Source organism: Heliangelus exortis, unplaced genomic scaffold, assembly GCF_036169615.1.
Source record: "Heliangelus exortis unplaced genomic scaffold, bHelExo1.hap1 Scaffold_104, whole genome shotgun sequence".
Taxonomy (NCBI): Eukaryota; Metazoa; Chordata; class Aves; order Apodiformes; family Trochilidae; genus Heliangelus; species Heliangelus exortis.
The window spans coordinates 22,743-43,743 of NW_027285924.1; the positions used below are offsets into that span (position 1 = coordinate 22,743).

Sequence of the window (21,001 nt, forward strand, 5' to 3'; positions counted from 1 at the left end):
TGCCTGTCCCCTTGTCCCCTGCCTGTCCCCTGTCCCCTGCCTGTCCCCTGCCTGTCCCCCTGTCCCTTGCCTGTCCCCCTGTCCCCTGCCTGTCCCCTGCCTGTCCCCCTGTCCCTTGCCTGTCCCCCTGTCCCCTGCCTGTCCCCTGCCTGTCCCCCTGTCCCTTGCCTGTCCCCCTGTCCCCTGCCTGTCCCCTGCCTGTCCCCCTGTCCCCTGCCTGTCCCCCTGTCCCTTGCCTGTCCCCCTGTCCCCTGCCTGTCCCCTGCCTGTCCCCTTGTCCCCTGCCTGTCCCCCTCTCCCCTGCCTGTCCCCTTGTCCCCTGCCTGTCCCCTGCCTGTCCCCCTGTCCCCTTCCTGTCCCCCTCTCCCCTGCCTGTCCCCCTGTCCCCTGCCTGTCCCCTGCCTGTCCCCTGCCTGTCCCCTGCCTCTCCCCCGCCTGTCCCCTGTCCCCTGCCCGTCCCCTGCCTGTCCCCCTGTCCCCTGTCCCCTGCCTGTCCCCTTGTCCCCTGCCTGTCCCCTGCCTGTCCCCTGTCCCCTGCCTGTCCCCTGCCTGTCCCCCTGTCCCCTGCCTGTCCCCTTGTCCCCTGCCTGTCCCCTGCCTGTCCCCCTGTCCCCTGCCTGTCCCCTTGTCCCCTGCCTGTCCCCTTGTCCCCTGCCTGTCCCCTGCCTGTCCCCCTCTCCCCTGCCTGTCCCCTGCCTGTCCCCCTGTCCCCTTCCTGTCCCCCTCTCCCCTGCCTGTCCCCCTGTCCCCTGCCTGTCCCCCTGTCCCCTGCCTGTCCCCTGCCTGTCCCCTTGTCCCTTGCCTGTCCCCTGCCTGTCCCCCTGTCCCCTTGTCCCCTGCCTGTCCCCCTGTCCCCTGCCTGTCCCCTGCCTGTCCCCCAGCCTCCTGTACAAAGCCATCGACGCCAACGCCGAGGACCAGGGCCCCATCTACAACTACCGGGTGGAGATCTCCATCTTCTTCATCGTTTACATCATCGTCATCGCCTTCTTCATGATGAACATCTTCGTCGGCTTCGTCATCATCACCTTCCGGGCCCAGGGCGAGGACGAGTACAGGGACTGCGAGCTGGACAAGAACCAGGTTGGCTTTTGGGGACAACCCCCCCTCCCCCCCCGTGGTGGCACCCGTCGACCCCCCCCATCACCCTTTTGTCACCCAGAATTAGGACAACCCCTCCGTGGTGTCACCCAGCACCCTTCTGTCCCTCCTTCTGTCACCCTCCTGTCACACAGGGTGGGGACAACCCCCCCGTGGTGTCACCCAGCACCCTTCTGTCCCTCCTTCTGTCACCCTCCTGTCACCCAGGATGGGGACAACCCCCCCTTGGTGTCACCCACCACCCCTCCATCAATCACCCTTCTGTCACCCAGGATGGGAACAACCCCCCTTATGGTGTCACCCATCACCCTCCTGTCCCCCAGGATGGGGACAACCTCCCCCACCACCCTCCTGTCCCCCAGGGTGGGGAAAACCCCCTCTTGCTGTCACCCACCACCCCCCCATCACCCTTTTGTCACCCAGAATTAGGATAACCCCGCCGTGGTGTCACCCATCTCCCTTCTGTCCCTCCTTCTGTCACCCTCCTGTCACACAGGGTGGGGACAACCCCCCCATGGTGTCACCCAGCACCCTTTTGTCACACAGGATGGGGACAACCCCCCCACGTTGTCACCCATCAACCCCCCACCACCACCCTCCTGTCCCCCAGGATGGGGACAACCCCCCCAATGGTGTCACCCACCACCCTTCTGTCCCCCCTTCTGGTGTCACCCATCACCCTCCTGTCACCCAGGATGGGGACAACCCCCCCGTGGTGTCACCCACCACCCTTCTGTCCCCCCCGTGGTGTCACCCATCACCCTCCTGTCACCCAGGATGGGGACACCCCCCCCTTGGTGTCACCCATCTCCCTTCTGTCCCCCCTTCTGGTGTCACCCATCTCCCTTCTCTCACCCAGGATGGGGACAACCCCCCTGTGGTGTCACCCACCACTCCCCCATCACCCCTTTGTCACCCAGAATTAGGACAACCCCACCGTGGTGTCACCCATCACCCTTCTGTCCCTCCTTCTGTCACCCTCCTGTCACACAGGGTGGGGACAACCCCCCCATGGTGTCACCCATCATCCTTCTGTCCCCCAGGGTGGGGACAACCCCCCCATGGTGTCACCCATCTCCCTTCTGTCCCCCCCATGGTGTCACCCATCACCCTCCTGTCCCCCAGGGTGGGGACACCCCCCCCATGGTGTCACCCATCTCCCTTCTGTCCCCCCCATGGTGTCACCCACCACTCCCCCATCTCCCTTTTGTCACCCAGAATTAGGACAATCCCCCCCGTGGTGTCACCCATCTCCCTTCTGTCCCCCAGGATGGGTACAACCCCCCCACGTTGTCACCCATCAACCCCCCACCACCACCCTCCTGTCCCCCAGGGTGGGGACAACCCCCCCATGGTGTCACCCAGCACCCTTCTGTCCCCCCCATGGTGTCACCCATCACCCTTCTGTCCCTCCTTCTGTCACCCTCCTGTCACACAGGATGGGGACAACCCCCCCATGGTGTCACCCAGCACCCTTTTGTCACACAGGATGGGGACAACCCCCCCACGTTGTCACCCATCAACCCCCCACCACCACCCTCCTGTCCCCCAGGGTGGGGACAACCCCCCCTTGGTGTCACCCACCACCCTTCTGTCCCCCCCATGGTGTCACCCATCTCCCTTCTGTCCCTCCTTCTGTCACCCTCCTGTCCCACAGGGTGGGGACAACCCCCCCGTGGTGTCACCCATCTCCCTTCTGTCCCCCCATGGTGTCACCCATCACCCTCCTGTCACCCAGGATGGGGACAACCCCCCCGTGGTGTCACTCATCTCCCTTCTGTCCCCCCCATGGTGTCACCCATCACCCTTCTGTCCCCCAGGGTGGGGACAACCCCCCTGTGGTGTCACCCACCACTCCCCCATCTCCCTTTTGTCACCCAGAATTAGGACAACCCCGCCGTGGTGTCACCCATCTCCCTTCTGTCCCTCCTTCTGTCACCCTCCTGTCACACAGGGTGGGGACAACCCCCCCATGGTGTCACCCAGCACCCTTTTGTCACATAGGATGGGGACAACCCCCCCATGGTGTCACCCATCAACCCCCCACCACCACCCTCCTGTCCCCCAGGATGGGGACAACCCCCCCAATGGTGTCACCCATCTCCCTTCTGTCCCCCAGGATGGGGCCAACCCCCCCACATTGTCACCCATCAACCCCCCCCACCACCCTCGTGTCCCCCAGGGTGGGGAAAACCCCCCCTTGCTGTCACCCACCACCACCCCATCACCCCTTTGTCACCCAGAATCAGGATAACCCCGCCGTGGTGTCACCCATCACCCTTCTCTCACCCAGGATGGGGACAACCCCCCTGTGGTGTCACCCACCACCCCCCCATCACCCCTTTGTCACCCAGAATTAGGACAACCCCGCCGTGGCGTCACCCAGCACCCTTCTGTCCCTCCTTCTGTCACCCTCCTGTCACACAGGATGGGGACAACCCCCCCGTGGTGTCACCCATCACCCTTCTGTCCCCCAGGATGGGGCCAACCCCCCCACATTGTCACCCATCAACCCCCCCCCATCACCCTCCTGTCCCCCAGGATGGGGCCAACCCCCCTTCTGGTGTCACCCATCACCCTCCTGTCCCCCAGGATGGGGACAACCCCCCCTTGGTGTCACCCATCTCCCTTCTGTCCCCTCTTCTGGTGTCACCCACCACCCTTCTCAGGAACAACCCCCCTTCTGGTGTCACCCCCCACCCTCCTGTCCCCCAGGACGGGTCCAACCCCCCACGTTGTCACCCCCCACCCCCCCATCCACCCCCACCATGGCTACACCCCCCCTCCTGCTGTCACCCCCCCCCTAACCGGAGGCTGCTCCCCGTCCCTCGGTGCCACCACACCCACGGGTGTCACCCCCCCACTTCCCACGTGTCCCCCCCCCAGCGCCAGTGCGTGGAATACGCCCTGAAGGCCCAACCCCTGCGCCGCTACATCCCCAAGAACCGCACCCAACACCGCGTCTGGGCCATGGTCAACTCCACCGCCTTCGAGTACATCATGTTCGTCCTCATCCTCCTCAACACCATCGCCCTGGCCGTCCAGGTGACAACACCCCCCCTCCCCAACACCCCGAGGGGACACCCGTGGTGGCGGTGGCGGCGGCCAACCCCACCCCCCCTCTCCGTGTCCCCTTTGTCACCAGCACTACGAACAGTCCAAACCCTTCAACTACGTGATGGATCTTCTCAACATGGTCTTCACCGGGCTCTTCACCGTGGAGATGGTGCTGAAGATCATCGCCTTCAAGCCACGGGTGGGGCAGAGGGCCACGGGGGTTGGCACCCCATGGGTGTTGCCCCCACGGGTGTCACCCCCAGGGGTGTCACCCCCACGGGTGTCACCCCCAGGGGTCCCTCACCCGCTCTCCCTCCCGCCCGCAGCATTATTTCTGCGACGCGTGGAACACCTTCGACGCCCTCATCGTGGTGGGCAGCGTGGTGGACATCGCCGTCACCGAGGTCAATGTGAGTCACCTCCCGGGGGCAGGAGCTGCACGAGGGCCTCGTCTCCTCGTGGTCCTGGTGTCCATCTGGCTCCATCCGTGATCCTCGTGTCCATGATCCTTGTGTCCATCTGGCTCCATCCGTGATCCTCGTGTCTGTGGTCCTGGTGTCCATCTGGCTTCATCCGTGCTCCTCGTGTCCGTGCTCCTCGTGTCCGTGATCCTTGTGTCCATCTGTCCCCATCCATGCTCCTCGTGTCCATCTGTCTCCATCCATGGTCCTCATCTCCATGGTTCTCGTGTTCATGGTCCTGGTGTCCATCTGTCTCCATCCATGCTCCTCACCTCCACCTCCATCAATGCTTCTCGTGTCCATCTCTCTCCATCCATGATCCTCATGTCCATCTGTCCCATCAATGCTCCTGGTGTCCATCTGTCCCATCCATGTGTCCATCTGTCCCATCCATGCTCCTCGTGTCCATCTGTCCCCATCCATGCTCCTCATCTCCATGGTCCCTCTGTCCCATCCATGCTCCTCACCTCCACCTCCATCAACATTCCTGGTGTCCATCTCTCTCCATCCATGCTCCTCGTGTCCCACTGTCCCACCCACGTGTCCCTCTGTCCCACCCACGTGTCCCTCTGTCCCATCCACGTGTCCCTCTGTCCCCATCCATGCTCCTCGTGTCCCTCTGTCCCACCCACGTGTCCCTCTGTCCCATCCACGTGTCCCTCTGTCCCACCACATGTCCCTCTGTCCCATCCACGTGTCCCTCTGTCCCATCCACGTGTCCCTCTGTCCCACCCACGTGTCCCTCTGTCCCACCACATGTCCCTCTGTCCCATCCACGTGTCCCTCTGTCCCACCCACGTGTCCCTCTGTCCCATCCACGTGTCCCTCTGTCCCCATCCATGCTCCTCGTGTCCCTCTGTCCCACCCACGTGTCCCTCTGTCCCATCCATGTGTCCCTCTGTCCCACCCACGTGTCCCTCTGTCCCACCCACGTGTCCCTCTGTCCCCACCCACGTGTCCCTCTGTCCCACCCACGTGTCCCTCTGTCCCATCCATGTGTCCCTCTGTCCCACCCACGTGTCCCTCTGTCCCATCCATGGTCCTGGTGTCCATCCATGCTCCTCATCTCCATGCTCCTCGTGTCCCTCTGTCCCACCCATGTGTCCATCTGTCCCATCCATGTGTCCCTCTGTCCCACCCATGCTCCTCACCTTCACCTCCATCCATGCTCCTGGTGTCCATCTGTCCCATCCATGGTCCTGGTGTCCATCCATGCTCCTCATCTCCATGCTCCTCATCTCCATGGTCCTCATCTCCATGGTCCTGGTGTCCCTCTGTCCCACCCACGTGTCCCTCTGTCCCCACCCACGTGTCCCTCTGTCCCACCCACGTGTCCCTCTGTCCCACCCATGTGTCCCTCTGTCCCATCCATGTGTCCCTCTGTCCCACCCACGTGTCCCTCTGTCCCCATCCATGCTCCTCGTGTCCCTCTGTCCCATCCATGTGTCCCTCTGTCCCCATCCATGGTCCTCATCTCCATGGTCCTCGTGTTCATGGTCCTGGTGTCCCTCTGTCCCCACCCACGTGTCCCTCTGTCCCACCCACGTGTCCCTCTGTCCCACCCACGTGTCCCTCTGTCCCATCCATGTGTCCATCTGTCCCATCCATGCTCCTGGTGTCCCTCTGTCCCACCCACGTGTCCCTCTGTCCCATCCATGCTCCTCATCTCCATGCTCCTCGTGTCCATGCTCCTTGTGTCCCTCTGTCCCATCCATGGTCCTGGTGTCCATCCATGCTCCTCATCTCCATGCTCCTGGTGTCCCTCTGTCCCACCCACGTGTCCCTCTGTCCCACCCACGTGTCCCTCTGTCCCACCACGTGTCCCTCTGTCCCCACCCACGTGTCCCTCTGTCCCACCCACGTGTCCCTCTGTCCCACCACGTGTCCCTCTGTCCCACCCACGTGTCCCTCTGTCCCACCCACGTGTCCCTCTGTCCCACCCATGTGTCCCTCTGTCCCATCCATGTGTCCCTCTGTCCCACCCACGTGTCCCTCTGTCCCACCCACGTGTCCCTCTGTCCCACCCACGTGTCCCTCTGTCCCACCCACGTGTCCCTCTGTCCCCATCCATGCTCCTCGTGTCCCTCTGTCCCATCCATGTGTCCCTCTGTCCCCATCCATGGTCCTCATCTCCATGGTCCTCGTGTTCATGGTCCTGGTGTCCCTCTGTCCCCACCCACGTGTCCCTCTGTCCCCACCCACGTGTCCCTCTGTCCCACCCACGTGTCCCTCTGTCCCACCCACGTGTCCCTCTGTCCCACCACGTGTCCCTCTGTCCCACCCACGTGTCCCTCTGTCCCCACCCACGTGTCCCTCTGTCCCACCCACGTGTCCCTCTGTCCCACCCATGCTCCTCACCTTCACCTCCATCCATGCTCCTGGTGTCCATCTGTCCCATCCATGGTCCTGGTGTCCATCCATGCTCCTCATCTCCATGCTCCTCATCTCCATGGTCCTCATCTCCATGGTCCTGGTGTCCCTCTGTCCCACCCACGTGTCCCTCTGTCCCCACCCACGTGTCCCTCTGTCCCACCCACGTGTCCCTCTGTCCCCACCCACGTGTCCCTCTGTCCCACCCATGTGTCCCTCTGTCCCATCCATGTGTCCCTCTGTCCCACCCACGTGTCCCTCTGTCCCACCCACGTGTCCCTCTGTCCCCACCCACGTGTCCCTCTGTCCCACCCACGTGTCCCTCTGTCCCACCCATGTGTCCCTCTGTCCCATCCATGTGTCCCTCTGTCCCCATCCACGTGTCCCTCTGTCCCACCCATGCTCCTGGTGTCCATCTGTCTCCATCCATGCTCCTCATCTCCATGCTCCTGGTGTCCCTCTGTCCCACCCACGTGTCCCTCTGTCCCCACCCACGTGTCCCTCTGTCCCACCACGTGTCCCTCTGTCCCACCCACGTGTCCCTCTGTCCCACCCACGTGTCCCTCTGTCCCCATCCATGCTCCTCGTGTCCCTCTGTCCCATCCATGTGTCCCTCTGTCCCCATCCATGGTCCTCATCTCCATGGTCCTCGTGTTCATGGTCCTGGTGTCCCTCTGTCCCCACCCACGTGTCCCTCTGTCCCCACCCACGTGTCCCTCTGTCCCACCCACGTGTCCCTCTGTCCCACCCACGTGTCCCTCTGTCCCATCCATGTGTCCATCTGTCCCATCCATGCTCCTGGTGTCCCTCTGTCCCACCCACGTGTCCCTCTGTCCCATCCATGCTCCTCATCTCCATGCTCCTCGTGTCCATGCTCCTTGTGTCCCTCTGTCCCATCCATGGTCCTGGTGTCCATCCATGCTCCTCATCTCCATGCTCCTGGTGTCCCTCTGTCCCACCCACGTGTCCCTCTGTCCCACCCACGTGTCCCTCTGTCCCACCACGTGTCCCTCTGTCCCCACCCACGTGTCCCTCTGTCCCACCCACGTGTCCCTCTGTCCCACCACGTGTCCCTCTGTCCCACCCACGTGTCCCTCTGTCCCACCCACGTGTCCCTCTGTCCCACCCATGTGTCCCTCTGTCCCATCCATGTGTCCCTCTGTCCCACCCACGTGTCCCTCTGTCCCACCCACGTGTCCCTCTGTCCCACCCACGTGTCCCTCTGTCCCCATCCATGCTCCTCGTGTCCCTCTGTCCCATCCATGTGTCCCTCTGTCCCCATCCATGGTCCTCATCTCCATGGTCCTCGTGTTCATGGTCCTGGTGTCCCTCTGTCCCCACCCACGTGTCCCTCTGTCCCCACCCACGTGTCCCTCTGTCCCACCCACGTGTCCCTCTGTCCCACCACGTGTCCCTCTGTCCCACCCACGTGTCCCTCTGTCCCCACCCACGTGTCCCTCTGTCCCACCCACGTGTCCCTCTGTCCCACCCATGCTCCTCACCTTCACCTCCATCCATGCTCCTGGTGTCCATCTGTCCCATCCATGGTCCTGGTGTCCATCCATGCTCCTCATCTCCATGCTCCTCATCTCCATGGTCCTCATCTCCATGGTCCTGGTGTCCCTCTGTCCCACCCACGTGTCCCTCTGTCCCCACCCACGTGTCCCTCTGTCCCACCCACGTGTCCCTCTGTCCCCACCCACGTGTCCCTCTGTCCCACCCATGTGTCCCTCTGTCCCATCCATGTGTCCCTCTGTCCCACCCATGTGTCCCTCTGTCCCCATCCACGTGTCCCTCTGTCCCACCCATGCTCCTGGTGTCCATCTGTCTCCATCCATGCTCCTCATCTCCATGCTCCTGGTGTCCCTCTGTCCCACCCACGTGTCCCTCTGTCCCCACCCACGTGTCCCTCTGTCCCACCCACGTGTCCCTCTGTCCCACCACGTGTCCCTCTGTCCCACCACGTGTCCCTCTGTCCCACCCACGTGTCCCTCTGTCCCACCCACGTGTCCCTCTGTCCCACCACGTGTCCCTCTGTCCCACCCACGTGTCCCTCTGTCCCACCACGTGTCCCTCTGTCCCACCCACGTGTCCCTCTGTCCCACCACGTGTCCCTCTGTCCCACCCATGTGTCCCTCTGTCCCACCCACGTGTCCCTCTGTCCCACCCATGTGTCCCTCTGTCCCACCCACGTGTCCCTCTGTCCCATCCACGTGTCCCTCTGTCCCACCCATGTGTCCCTCTGTCCCACCACGTGTCCCTCTGTCCCACCCACGTGTCCCACCACGTGTCCCTCTGTCCCACCCACGTGTCCCTCTGTCCCACCCATGTGTCCCTCTGTCCCACCCACGTGTCCCTCTGTCCCATCCACGTGTCCCTCTGTCCCACCCACGTGTCCCTCTGTCCCACCACGTGTCCCTCTGTCCCACCCACGTGTCCCACCACGTGTCCCTCTGTCCCACCCACGTGTCCCTCTGTCCCACCACGTGTCCCTCTGTCCCACCCACGTGTCCCTCTGTCCCACCACGTGTCCCTCTGTCCCACCCACGTGTCCCTCTGTCCCACCACGTGTCCCTCTGTCCCACCCACGCTCTTCCCATCCACCTCCATCCATCTCCACCTGCGACTCCCGGGTTCCCCAGAACGGGGGTCACGTTGGTGAGGTAGGTGCCGTTTCCCGGGGGGGTTGGGGTGGTGGCAGAGGTCCCGTTGTCCCCTCACTGTCCCCTCCCGTCCCCCCCCCAGAGCTCCGAGGACAGCTCCCGCATCTCCATCACCTTCTTCCGCCTCTTCCGCGTCATGCGGTTGGTCAAGTTGCTCTCCAAGGGCGAAGGCATCCGGACCCTTCTCTGGACCTTCGTCAAATCCTTCCAGGTGACCCCGGGGGAGGTGACAAGGAGGGAGGTGACAACCGGGGAGGTGACACCGCCTCACACCCTCTCCCTTCCCACCCCAAGGCCCTTCCCTACGTCGCGCTCCTCATCGCGATGATCTTCTTCATCTACGCCGTCATCGGGATGCAGGTCCGGGATGGGATGGGGTGGGGTGGGGTGGGGTGGGGTCCTACCCCACTCGAGTGGGGGTCCCACGGGTGTCCCCTCCGTGTCCCTCCCCCCCCCCCAGACCTTCGGGAAGGTGGCTCTGCAGGATGGGACCCAAATCAACCGCAACAACAACTTCCAGACCTTCCCCCAAGCGGTGCTGCTGCTCTTCAGGTGGGGCTCACGCCTCCGGGCGGCCGCGGGCGGCTGTGGGTGCCCACGGGTGTCTGTGGGTGGGCGTGGGTGCCCATGGGTGGGTGTGGGTGCCCATGGTTGTCTGTGTGTGCGCGTGGGTGCCCAGGGGTGTCTGTGGGTGCCCACGGGTGTCTGTGGGTGCCCACGGGTGTCTGTGGGTGGGTGTGGGTGCCCACGGGTGTCTGTGGGTGCCCACGGGTGTCTGTGGGTGGGCGTGGGTGCCCAGGGGTGTCTGTGGGTGGGTGTGGGCGCCCGTGGGTGTCTGTGGGTGGGTGTGGGTGCCCACGGGTGTCTGTGGGTGGGCGTGGGAGCCCACGGGTGTCTGTGGGTGGGCGTGGGTGCCCATGGGCGTCCGTGGGTGGGCGTGGGTGCCCGTGGGTGGGCGTGGGTGCCCACGGGTGTCTGTGGGTGCCCATGGGTGTCTGTGGGTGGGCGTGGGTGCCCACGGGTGTCTGTGGGTGGGTGTGGGTGCCCACAGGTGTCTGTGGGTGGGCGTGGGTGCCCATGGGTGTCTGTGGGTGGGCGGGTGTCTGTGGGTGGGCGTGGGTGCCCACTGGTGTCTGTGGGTGGGTGTGGGTGCCCACTGGTGTCTGTGGGCGGGCGTGGGTGCCCATGGGTGTCTGTGGGTGGGCGTGGGTGCCCATGGGTGGGCGTGGGTGCCCACGGGTGTCTGTGGGTGGGCGTGGGTGCCCATGGGTGGGTGTGGATGCCCACGGGTGTCTGTGGGTGGGCGTGGGTGCCCATGGGTGGGCGTGGGTGCCCACGGGTGTCTGTGGGTGGGCGTGGGTGCCCATGGGTGGGCGTGGGTGCCCACGGGTGTCTGTGGGTGGGCGTGGGTGTCCAGAGGTGTCTGTGGGCGGGTGTGGGTGCCCACGGGTGTCTGTGGGCGGGTGTGGGTGCCCACGGGTGTCTGTGGGTGGGCGTGGGCGCCCATGGGTGTCTGTGGGTGCCCACGGGTGTCTGTGGGTGGGTGTGGGTGCCCACGGGTGTCTGTGGGTGGGTGTGGGTGCCCACGGGTGTCTGTGGGCGGGCGTGGGTACCCACGGTTGTCTGTGGGTGGGCGTGGGTGCCCACGGGTGTCTGTGGGCAGGCGTGGGTGCCCATGGGTGTCTGTGGGTGCCCACGGGTGTCTGTGGGTGGGCGTGGGTGCCCACGGGTGTCTGTGGGCGGGTGTGGGTGCCCACGGGTGCCCGTGGGTGGGCGTGGGTGCCCAGGGGTGTCTGTGGGCGCCCACGGGTGTCTGTGGGTGGGCGTGGGTGTCTGTGGGTGGGTGTGGGTGCCCACAGGTGTCTGTGGGTGTCTGTGGGTGCCCACGGGTGTCCGTGGGTGGGCGTGGGTGCAGGTGTGCCACGGGGGAGGCCTGGCAGGAGGTGATGCTCGCCAGTCTGCCCGGGAAGCGCTGCGACCCCGAAGCGGACGCGGAACCCGGGGAGGAATTTTCCTGCGGCAGCAACTTCGCCATCGTTTATTTCATCAGTTTCTTCATGCTCTGCGCCTTCCTGGTCAGCCCCACGCCTGCCCCACAGCAACACCCCCCACGCCTGCCCCATAGCGACACCCCTAGACCCACAGCAACACCCCCAGACCCATAGCAACACCCCCAGACCCATAGCAACACCCTCGGACCCACAGCAACACCCCCAGACCCATAGCAACACCCCCGGACCCACAGCAACACCCCCAGACCCATAGCAACACCCCCGGACCCACAGCAACACCCCCGGACCCATAGCAACACCCCCAGACCCACAGCAACACCCCCAGACCCACAGCAACACCCTCGGACCCATAACAACACCCCTGGACCGATAGCAGCTCCCCCGGACCCACAGCAACACCCCCAGACCCACAGCAACACCCCCAGACCCATAGCAACACCCCCAGACCCACAGCAACACCCCCAGACCCATAGCAACACCCCCGGACCCACAGCAACACCCCCGGACCCACAGCAACACCCCCAGACCCACAGCAACACCCCCAGACCCACAGCAACACCCCCGGACCCATAGCAAAACCCCCAGACCCACAGCAACACCCCCAGACCCATAGCAACACCCCCAGACCCACAGCAACACCCCCAGACCCATAGCAACACCCCCGGACCCACAGCAACACCCCCGGACCCATAGCAACACCCCCGGACCCATAGCAACACCCCCGGACCCATAGCAACACCCCCGGACCCACAGACACAGCTCTGCCCCATAGCAAGGTCCCTGCCCCATAGCAACACCCCCGGACCCACAGCAACACCCCCGGACCCACAGCAACACCCCCAGACCCATAGCAACACCCCCGGACCCACAGCAACACCCCCAGACCCATAGCAACACCCCCAGACCCATAGCAACACCCCTGGACCCATAGCAACACCCCCAGACCCATAGCAACACCCCCAGACCCATAGCAACACCCCCGGACCCATAGCAACACCCCCAGACCCACAGCAACACCCCCAGACCCATAGCAACACCCCCGGACCCATAGCAACACCCCCGGACCCATAGCAACACCCCCAGACCCATAGCAACACCCCCGGACCCATAGCAACACCCCCGGACCCACAGCAACACCCCCAGACCCATAGCAACACCCCCAGACCCATAGCAACACCCCCGGACCCACAGCAACACCCCCAGACCCACAGCAACACCCCCCGGACCCATAGTAACACCCCCCAGACCCATAGCAACACCCCCGGACCCATAGCAACACCCCCGGACCCACAGCAACACCCCCCAGACCCACAGACACAGCTCTGCCCCATAGCAAGGTCCCTGCCCCATAGCAAGATCCTTGCCCCATAGCAAGGTCCCTGCCCTGTAGCAAGATCCCTGCCCCATAGCAGGATCCCTGCCCCATAGCAAGGTCCCTGCCCCATAGCAGGATCCCTGCCCCACAGCAGGATCCCTGCCCCATAGCAAGGTCCCTGCCCCATAGCAGGATCCCTGCCCCATAGCAGGATCCCTGCCCCATAGGAAGGTCCCTGCCCCATAGCAGGATCCCTGCCCCATAGGAAGGTCCCTGCCCCATAGCAGGATCCCTGCCCCATAGCAGGTTCCCTGCCCCATAGCAGGATCCCTGCCCCATAGCAAGGTCCCTGCCCCACAGCAGGATCCCTGCCCTGTAGCAAGGTCCCTGCCCCATAGCAGGATCCCTGCCCCACAGCAGGATCCCTGCCCCCATAGCAAGGTCCCTGCCCCATAGCAGGATCCCTGCCCCATAGCAGGATCCCTGCCCCATAGGAAGGTCCCTGCCCCATAGCAGGATCCCTGCCCCATAGGAAGGTCCCTGCCCCATAGCAGGATCCCTGCCCCATAGCAGGTTCCCTGCCCCATAGCAGGATCCCTGCCCCATAGCAAGGTCCCTGCCCCACAGCAGGATCCCTGCCCCATAGCAAGATCCCTGCCCCATAGCAACACCCCCCAGACCACAGACACAGCTCTGCCCCACAGCAGGATCCCTGCCCCATAACAGGATCCCTGCCCCATAGCAAGGTCCCTGCCCCATAGCAAGGTCCCTGCCCCATAGCAGGATCCCTGCCCCATAGCAAGGTCCCTGCCCCATAGCAAGGTCCCTGCCCCATAGCAAGGTCCCTGCCCCATAACAGGATCCCTGCCCCACAGCAGGATCCCTGCCCCATAGGAAGGTCCCTGCCCCATAGCAGGATCCCTGCCCCACAGCAACACCCCCAGACCCACAGACACAGCTCTGCCCCATAGCAAGATCCTGCCCCATAGCAAGGTCCCTGCCCCATAGCAAGGTCCCTGCCCCACAGCAGGATCCCTGCCCCATAGCAAGGTCCCTGCCCCATAGCAGGATCCCTGCCCCACAGCAGGATCCCTGCCCCATAGCAAGGTCCCTGCCCCACAGCAGGATCCCTGCCCCATAGCAAGGTCCCTGCCCCATAGCCTGACCCCGTGGCGTGTCCCTGCCCCACAGATCATTAACCTTTTCGTTGCTGTCATCATGGACAACTTCGATTACCTGACCCGGGACTGGTCCATCCTGGGGCCCCACCACCTCGATGAGTTCAAACGCGTTTGGTCCGAGTACGACCCCTCCGCCAGGTCCGGTCCCGTGTCACCCGCTCTCGTGTCACCCCCTGAGGTGTCACCCCCCCCCCTGGATGTGTCACCCCCACCCCCTGGAGGTGTCACCCCTCCCCCTGCAGGTGTCACCCCACCCTGGAGGTGTCACCCCCCCCCTTGGAGGTGTCACCCCCCCCTGGAGGTGTCACCCCACCCTGGAGGTGTCACCCCACCCTTAGAGGTGTCACCCTCCCCCTGGAGGGTGTCACCCCCCCCCCCCCCCCCCCTGCAGGTGCCACCCCCCTCCCCCTGGAGGTGTCACCCTCCCCCCCTGGAGGTGTCACCCCCTCCCTGGAGGTGTCACCCCACCCTGCAGGTGTCACCCCCACCTGGAGGTGTCACCCCCTCCCCCCCGGAGGTGTCACCCCCCCCACCCTGCAGGTGTCACCCCCCCCCTGGATGTGTCACCCCCCCCCCCCCCTGGAGGTGTCACCCCCCCCCACCCTGGAGGTGTCACCCCCCCCCTGGAGGTGTCACCCCCCCCCTTGGAGGTGTCACCCCTCCCCCCTGCAGGTGTCACTCCCCCCCCTGGAGGCGTCACCACCCCCTCCCTGGAGGTGTCACCTCACCCCTGGAGGTGTCACCCCTCCCCCCTGGAGGTGTCACCCCCCTCCCCCGGACTTGTCACCCCCCCCCACCCAGAAGGTGTCACCCCTCCCCCCCCGGAGGTGTCACCCCCCCCCTGGAGGCGTCACCCCCTCCCTGCAGGTGTCACCCCCCCCCCCCCTGGAGGTGTCACCCCCCCCCTGGAGGTGTCACCCCTCCCCCCTGGAGGTGTCACCCCCACCCTGGAGGTGTCACCCCCCCCCCCCGGAGGTGTCACCCCCCCCCCCGGAGGTGTCACCCCCCCCGTGGAGGTGTCACCCCTCCCCCCTGGAGGTGTCACCCCCCCCCTGGAGATGTCCCCCCCCCCCCCCTGGAGGTGTCACCCTCCCCCCCTGAAGGTGTCACCCTCCCCCCTGGAGGTGTCACCCCTCCCCCCTGGAGGTGTCACCCCCCCCCTGGAGGTGTCACCCCCCCCTGGAGGTGTCACCCCCCCCCCTGGACGTGTCACCCCCCCCCCTGACGTGTCACCCCTCCCCCCCTGGAGGTGTCACCCTCCCCCCTGGAGGTGTCACCCCTCCCCCCTGCAGGTGTCACCCCTCCCCCCCCCCGGAGGTGTCCCCCCCCCACCCTGGAGGTGTCACCACCCCCCTGGAGGTGTCCCCCCCCCCCACCCTGCAGGTGTCACCCCCCCCCGGAGGTGTCACCCCCCCCCTTGGAGGTGTCACCCCCCCCCCCGGAGGTGTCCCCCCCCCCCACCCTGCAGGTGTCACCCCTCCCCCCTGCAGGTGTCACCCCCCCCCCCCGGAGGTGTCACCCCCCCCTTGGAGGTGTCACCCCCCCCCCTGGAGGTGTCACCCCCCACCCTGGAGGTGTCACCCTCCCCCTGGAGGTGTCACCCCCTCCCCTGAAGGTGTCACCCCCCACCCTGCAGGTGTCACCCCCTCCCCCCTGGAGGTGTCACCCCCCTCCCTGCAGGTGTCACCCCCCCCACCCTGCAGGTGTCACCCCCCCCCCCCGGAGGTGTCACCCCCCTCCCCCAAACCTCTCCCTCCTCCTCAGGGGTCGCATCAAGCACCTGGATGTGGTGACGCTGCTGCGCCGCATCCAACCCCCGCTGGGCTTCGGGAAACTTTGTCCCCATCGAGTCGCCTGCAAGGTTGGGTTTGGGGTGGTTTTTTTTTTTTTTTTGGGGGGGTGGGGGGGGACACACGGGTGTCGGGGGTCACCCTGTGACAACCCCCCCCCCTCCTCTGTGACAGCGTTTGGTGGCCATGAACATGCCCCTCAACTCAGACGGGACGGTGACCTTCAACGCCACCCTCTTCGCCCCTGGTCCGCACCTCCCTGAAGATTAAGACAGAAGGTTGGGAATTTTGGGGAGGGGTCACTCGGGGGGGGGGGGGGGGGGGATGTGACAGGGGACCCCCCCTCCCCCCCGGAAAAAAAAAAAAAAACCCCCAAAAAAATCTGTTCTCACCCCACCAGGGAACTTGGACGTGGCCAACATGGAGCTGCGGGCGGTGATCAAGAAGATCTGGAAGAGAACCAAACCCAAACTCCTGGACGAGGTCATCCCCCCACCCGAGGGTGAGTGCGTGGGGACCCCCCCGTGGGTGGGGGCGTCACCCACCCCACCCAAAACCCTTTTTTGGGGACACCCATTGTGTTCGTGTCATCCCCCCCCCCAGAGGAAGAGGTGACAGTGGGGAAGTTCTACGCCACCTTCCTGATCCAGGATTATTTCCGCAAATTTCGGCGGCGGAAGGAACGGGGGATGTTGGGCCCCACGGGCAACGAGTCCGCGCTGCAGGTGAGGACCCCCTCCCCCAAATTACTGAAGGGGGGGGGTGAGGATGATGTGTGGGGGGTGGTCTTGAAGGTGACCCCCCCACCCCCCCTTTCCCAGGCGGGTCTGCAGACGCTGCAGGCGTTGGGTCCCGAGATGCGGCGGGCACTGAGCTGCGACCTAAATGGGGAGGGGGGCGACGCTGAAGCCGCCCCCCACCCCGAGGAGGAGGAGGAGGAGGAGCAGTTGACCTACGCCGTAAGCCCCCTCCCCAAAATCCCCCCCCCCAAGACCACGCCCACAACGCTGAGACCACGCCCACCAAAGCCCCCCCCCCCCCCCCATTTATTCGCAGCCCCCCCGAGACGCTCTACGGCTCCGCTCCCACCGACCCCCCCGCAGCCCCCGCCGAGGGGGAGGACCCCGAGCCCCCTCCCCACCGCAGGTAAAGGGGGGGGGGGGGGGTGAGGATTTTCGGGGGGGGGGGTGGCGTGGATGCAGGGGTCCCCACGCCCCCCCCCCCCACACTCCGTGCAGGAGGCACTCGGAGGATGCGGCCCCCCCCGAGGACGAGGAGGAGCCGGGGGTCCCCGAGGAGGAGCCGGGGGTCTCAGCCCCCCCCCAGCGCTGGGACGCGGAGAGGTACAGGGTAACCCCCCCTCCCCCCACTTAATTTTTAATTAATGAAGCTCGGGTGGGGGTGGGGGGGGGTCCTCAGTGCTGACCCCCCCCCCCCCTCGTGTGACCCCTGCAGAGTGCTGGGACCCCCCCCACACCCCACGCTGGTCCGGGGAGATACCGAGGGGGGGGGTCTCTCCCCCTGCCCCCACCGACACTTCGCGCTCCGCAACGGGACCCTGGAGGGGCAGCAGCTCAAGAGACGGCGGCTCCTGCCCCCCACCCCCGCAGGTAAAGGACGGGGGGGGGCTCCACGAGGAGACCCCAGACCCACCCACCCACCCCCGACCTCCCACGAGTGGGTTTTTTGGGGAGGGGGCCACAGTGACACCCCCCCACCCCCTCCTTTAGCTCACAATCCCTCCCTCCCCATCCTCCAACTCGAGACCCCCTGACCCACACACACTCTCCCCCCCCCACGCGTGGATTTTTAGGGGTGGGGACACCCCCACGACCCTCGCGTGGGTTTTGGGTGAGGGGGACACCCCCCACGAGTGGGTTTTTTGGGGAGGGGGCCACACCGATACCTCCCACCCCCTCTTTAGGTCACAATCCCTCCTTCATTATCCAGCGCCTACAACTCGAGACCCCCTGACCCACACACACTCTCCCCCCCCACGCGTGGATTTTTAGGGGTGGGGACACCCCCACGATGTTTGCGTGGGTTTTGGGAAGGGGGACACCCCCCACGAGTGGGCTTTTTGGGGAGGGGGCCACAGTGACACCCCTCACCCCCTCCCTTAGGGCACAATCCCTCCCTCACCATCCTCCAACATGAGACCCCCTGACCCACACACACTCTCCCCCCCCACGCGTGGATTTTTAGGGGTGGGGACGCCCCCACGACCCTCGCGTGGGTTTTTGGGGAGGGGGCCACTCCCCACGAGTGGGCTTTTTGGGGAGGGGGCCACAGTGACACCCCTCACCCCCTCCCTTAGGTCACAATCCCTCCCTCACCATCCTCCAACTCCAGACCCCCTGACCCCACACACACTCCCCCCCCCACGCGTGGATTTTTAGGGGTGGGGACGCCCCCACGACCCTCGCGTGGGTTTTTTGGGGAGGGGGCCACTCCCCACGAGTGGGTTTTTTTGGGGAGGGGGGCCACACCGATACCCCCCACCCCCTCCTTAGGTCACAATCCCTCCTTCATTATCCAGCGCTACAACTCGAGCCCCCCTGACCCACACACACTCTCCCCCCCACGCGTGGATTTTTAGGGGTGGGACGCCCCCACGACCCCTCACGTGGGTTTTTGGGGAGGGGGACACTCCCCACGAGTGGGTTTTTTGGGGTGGGGGCCACACTGACACCCCCCACCCCCTCCCTTAGGTCACAATCCCTCCCTCCCCATCCTCCAACTCGAGACCCCCTGACCCACACACACTCTCCCCCCCCACGCGTGGATTTTTAGGGGTGGGGACGCCCCCACGACCCTCGCGTGGGTTTTTGAGGAGGGGGACACTCCCCACGAGTGGGTTTTTGGGGGAGGGGGGCACTCTGACACCCCCCCACCCCCTCCCTTAGGTCACAATCCCTCCCTCACCTCTCCTCCAACTCGAGACCCCCTGACCCACACACACTCTCCCCCCCCACGCGTGGATTTTTAGGGGTGGGGACGCCCCCACGACCTTCACGTGGGTTTTGGGGGAGGGGGCCACTCCCCACGAGTGGGCTTTTTGGGGAGGGGGCCACAGTGACACCCCCCACCTCCTTTAGCTCACAATCCCTCCTTCATTATCCAGCGCCTACAACTCGAGACTCCCTGACCCACACACACTCTCCCCCCACGCGTGGATTTTTAGGGGTGGGGATGCCCCCACGACCCTCACGTGGGTTTTTGGGGAGGGGGCCACTCCCCACGAGTGGGTTTTTTTGGGGAGGGGGCCACACTGACACCCCCCACCCCCTCCCTTAGCTCACAATCCCTCCTTCATTATCCAGCGCCTACAACTCGAGCCCCCCTGACCCACACACACTCTCCCCCCCCACGAGTGGATTTTTAGGGGTGGGGACGCCCCCACGACCCTCACGTGGGTTTTGGGGGAGGGGGACACTCCCCACGAGTGGGTTTTTTGGGGAGGGGGACACTCTGACACACACCCCCCTCCTTTAGGTCACAATCCCTCCCTCACCATCCTCCAACTCGAGACCCCCTGACCCACACACACTCTCCCCCCCACGCGTGGATTTTTAGGGGTGGGGACACCCCCACGACCCTCGCGTGGGTTTTTGAGGAGGGGGCCACTCCCCACGAGTGGGTTTTTTTGGGGAGGGGGCCACACCGATACCCCCCCACCCCCTCCTTAGGTCACAATCCCTCCTTCATTATCCAGCGCCTACAACTCGAGACCCCCTGACCCACACACACTCTCCCCCCCCACGCGAGGATTTTTAGGGGTGGGGACACCCCCACGATCTTTGCGTGGGTTTTGGGAAGGGGGACACTCCCCACGAGTGGGTTTTTTGGGGTGGGGGCCACACTGACACCCCCCACCCCCTCCCTTAGGTCACAATCCCTCCCTCCCCATCCTCCAACTCGAGACCCCCTGACCCACACACACTCTCCCCCCCACACGTGGATTTTTAGGGGTGGGGACACCCCCCACGACCTTCACGTGGGTTTTGGGGGAGGGGGCCACTCCCCACGAGTGGGTTTTTTTGGGGAGGGGGCCACACTGACACCTCTCACCTCCCCCTTTAGGTCGGAAGCCCTCCTTCACCATCCAGTGCCTGCGGCGCCAGCGCAGCTGCGAGGACGAACCCATCCCGGGCACCTACAACCCCACGGGACCTCCACGGTCACAGGTGACACGCGTGGGGGGGGGGGGGGTGACACACAACACCTACGCGGTTGTCACTGTCCCCCAACCCCCCCTCACACCCTCTCCCCACCCCCCACCCTCTCCTCCTCCCGCAGGGTTACGGCAGCTCCGAGACCTGGAGGCTCGGGGGTTCCTCCCACGCGTGGGCCACCGCCCCCACGCGCGGCCACGTCCTCTACGCCCCCCTCATCCTGGTGGAAGGTGGAGCCGACCCGATAGCGGGCGGTACCGGCAGCCTCCCCCCCCCTCTCCAGGTGGTTCTTGGGAGACCGACCCGGTCCGCTCCGGTTCAGACCCTGCAGCCCGGGGGACGCCTTGGCCCGGGGGTCGGCGGACAGTTTGGTGGAAGCGGTGAGGAGGTTTTGGGGTGAATTGTGGAAGATTTGGGGCTCTGATCCGCAGCGGTTTGTGGCGGTTTTTTTTTAGGGGGGTTGGGGGGGCTCGGTTGAGGTCTTCTTCGAGGATTTTGGGGCGTTTTAAGGGGATTTTTATCTCAGTTTTTAACTCGGTTCGGTTTGGGTCTGACTGGAGGTGGAGACCATTTTGAGGCATTTCTCATCGTTTTGGGGGTCACCACTTGGTTGGGGTTTTCCCCCTCCCCCCCAAAAAAGATAGAGGGGGTGGTGACAGGAGTTTTGGGGTATTTTGGGTCAGATCCGCAGCATTTTGTGGGTTTTTTTTTAAGGGGGTTGGGGGGGCTCGGTTGAGGTCCTCTTCGAGGATTTTGGGGTGTTTTAAGGGGATTTTTAACTCACTTTTTAACTCTCTGGTCTGACTGGAGGTGGAGACCATTTTGAGGCATTTCTCATCGTTTTGGGGGTCGCTGCTTGGTTGGGGTTTTCCCCCA

At 65.1% G+C, this 21,001-nt stretch overlaps 1 protein-coding gene across 1 annotated transcript in view; it reads left to right on the forward strand.

Moving 5' to 3' along the window:
* Positions 1-20,594, forward strand: part of LOC139790630 (voltage-dependent L-type calcium channel subunit alpha-1F-like) — a gene marked incomplete at its 5' end in the record, with an annotated part of 42,939 nt that extends 22,345 nt beyond the window's left edge. Inside the window, 21 exon segments of the mRNA XM_071732503.1 lie at positions 882-1,083; positions 3,988-4,146; positions 4,247-4,357; positions 4,485-4,568; positions 9,735-9,863; positions 9,947-10,012; positions 10,113-10,204; positions 11,568-11,727; positions 14,171-14,298; positions 15,925-16,021; positions 16,125-16,193; positions 16,195-16,228; positions 16,351-16,452; positions 16,554-16,675; positions 16,772-16,909; positions 17,007-17,096; positions 17,189-17,319; positions 17,433-17,560; positions 20,034-20,137; positions 20,250-20,393; positions 20,395-20,594. Coding sequence (XP_071588604.1) covers positions 882-1,083; positions 3,988-4,146; positions 4,247-4,357; positions 4,485-4,568; positions 9,735-9,863; positions 9,947-10,012; positions 10,113-10,204; positions 11,568-11,727; positions 14,171-14,298; positions 15,925-16,021; positions 16,125-16,193; positions 16,195-16,228; positions 16,351-16,452; positions 16,554-16,675; positions 16,772-16,909; positions 17,007-17,096; positions 17,189-17,319; positions 17,433-17,560; positions 20,034-20,137; positions 20,250-20,393; positions 20,395-20,580 — 2,476 coding nt within the window.
* Between the last annotated feature and the right edge of the window lie 407 nt (positions 20,595-21,001).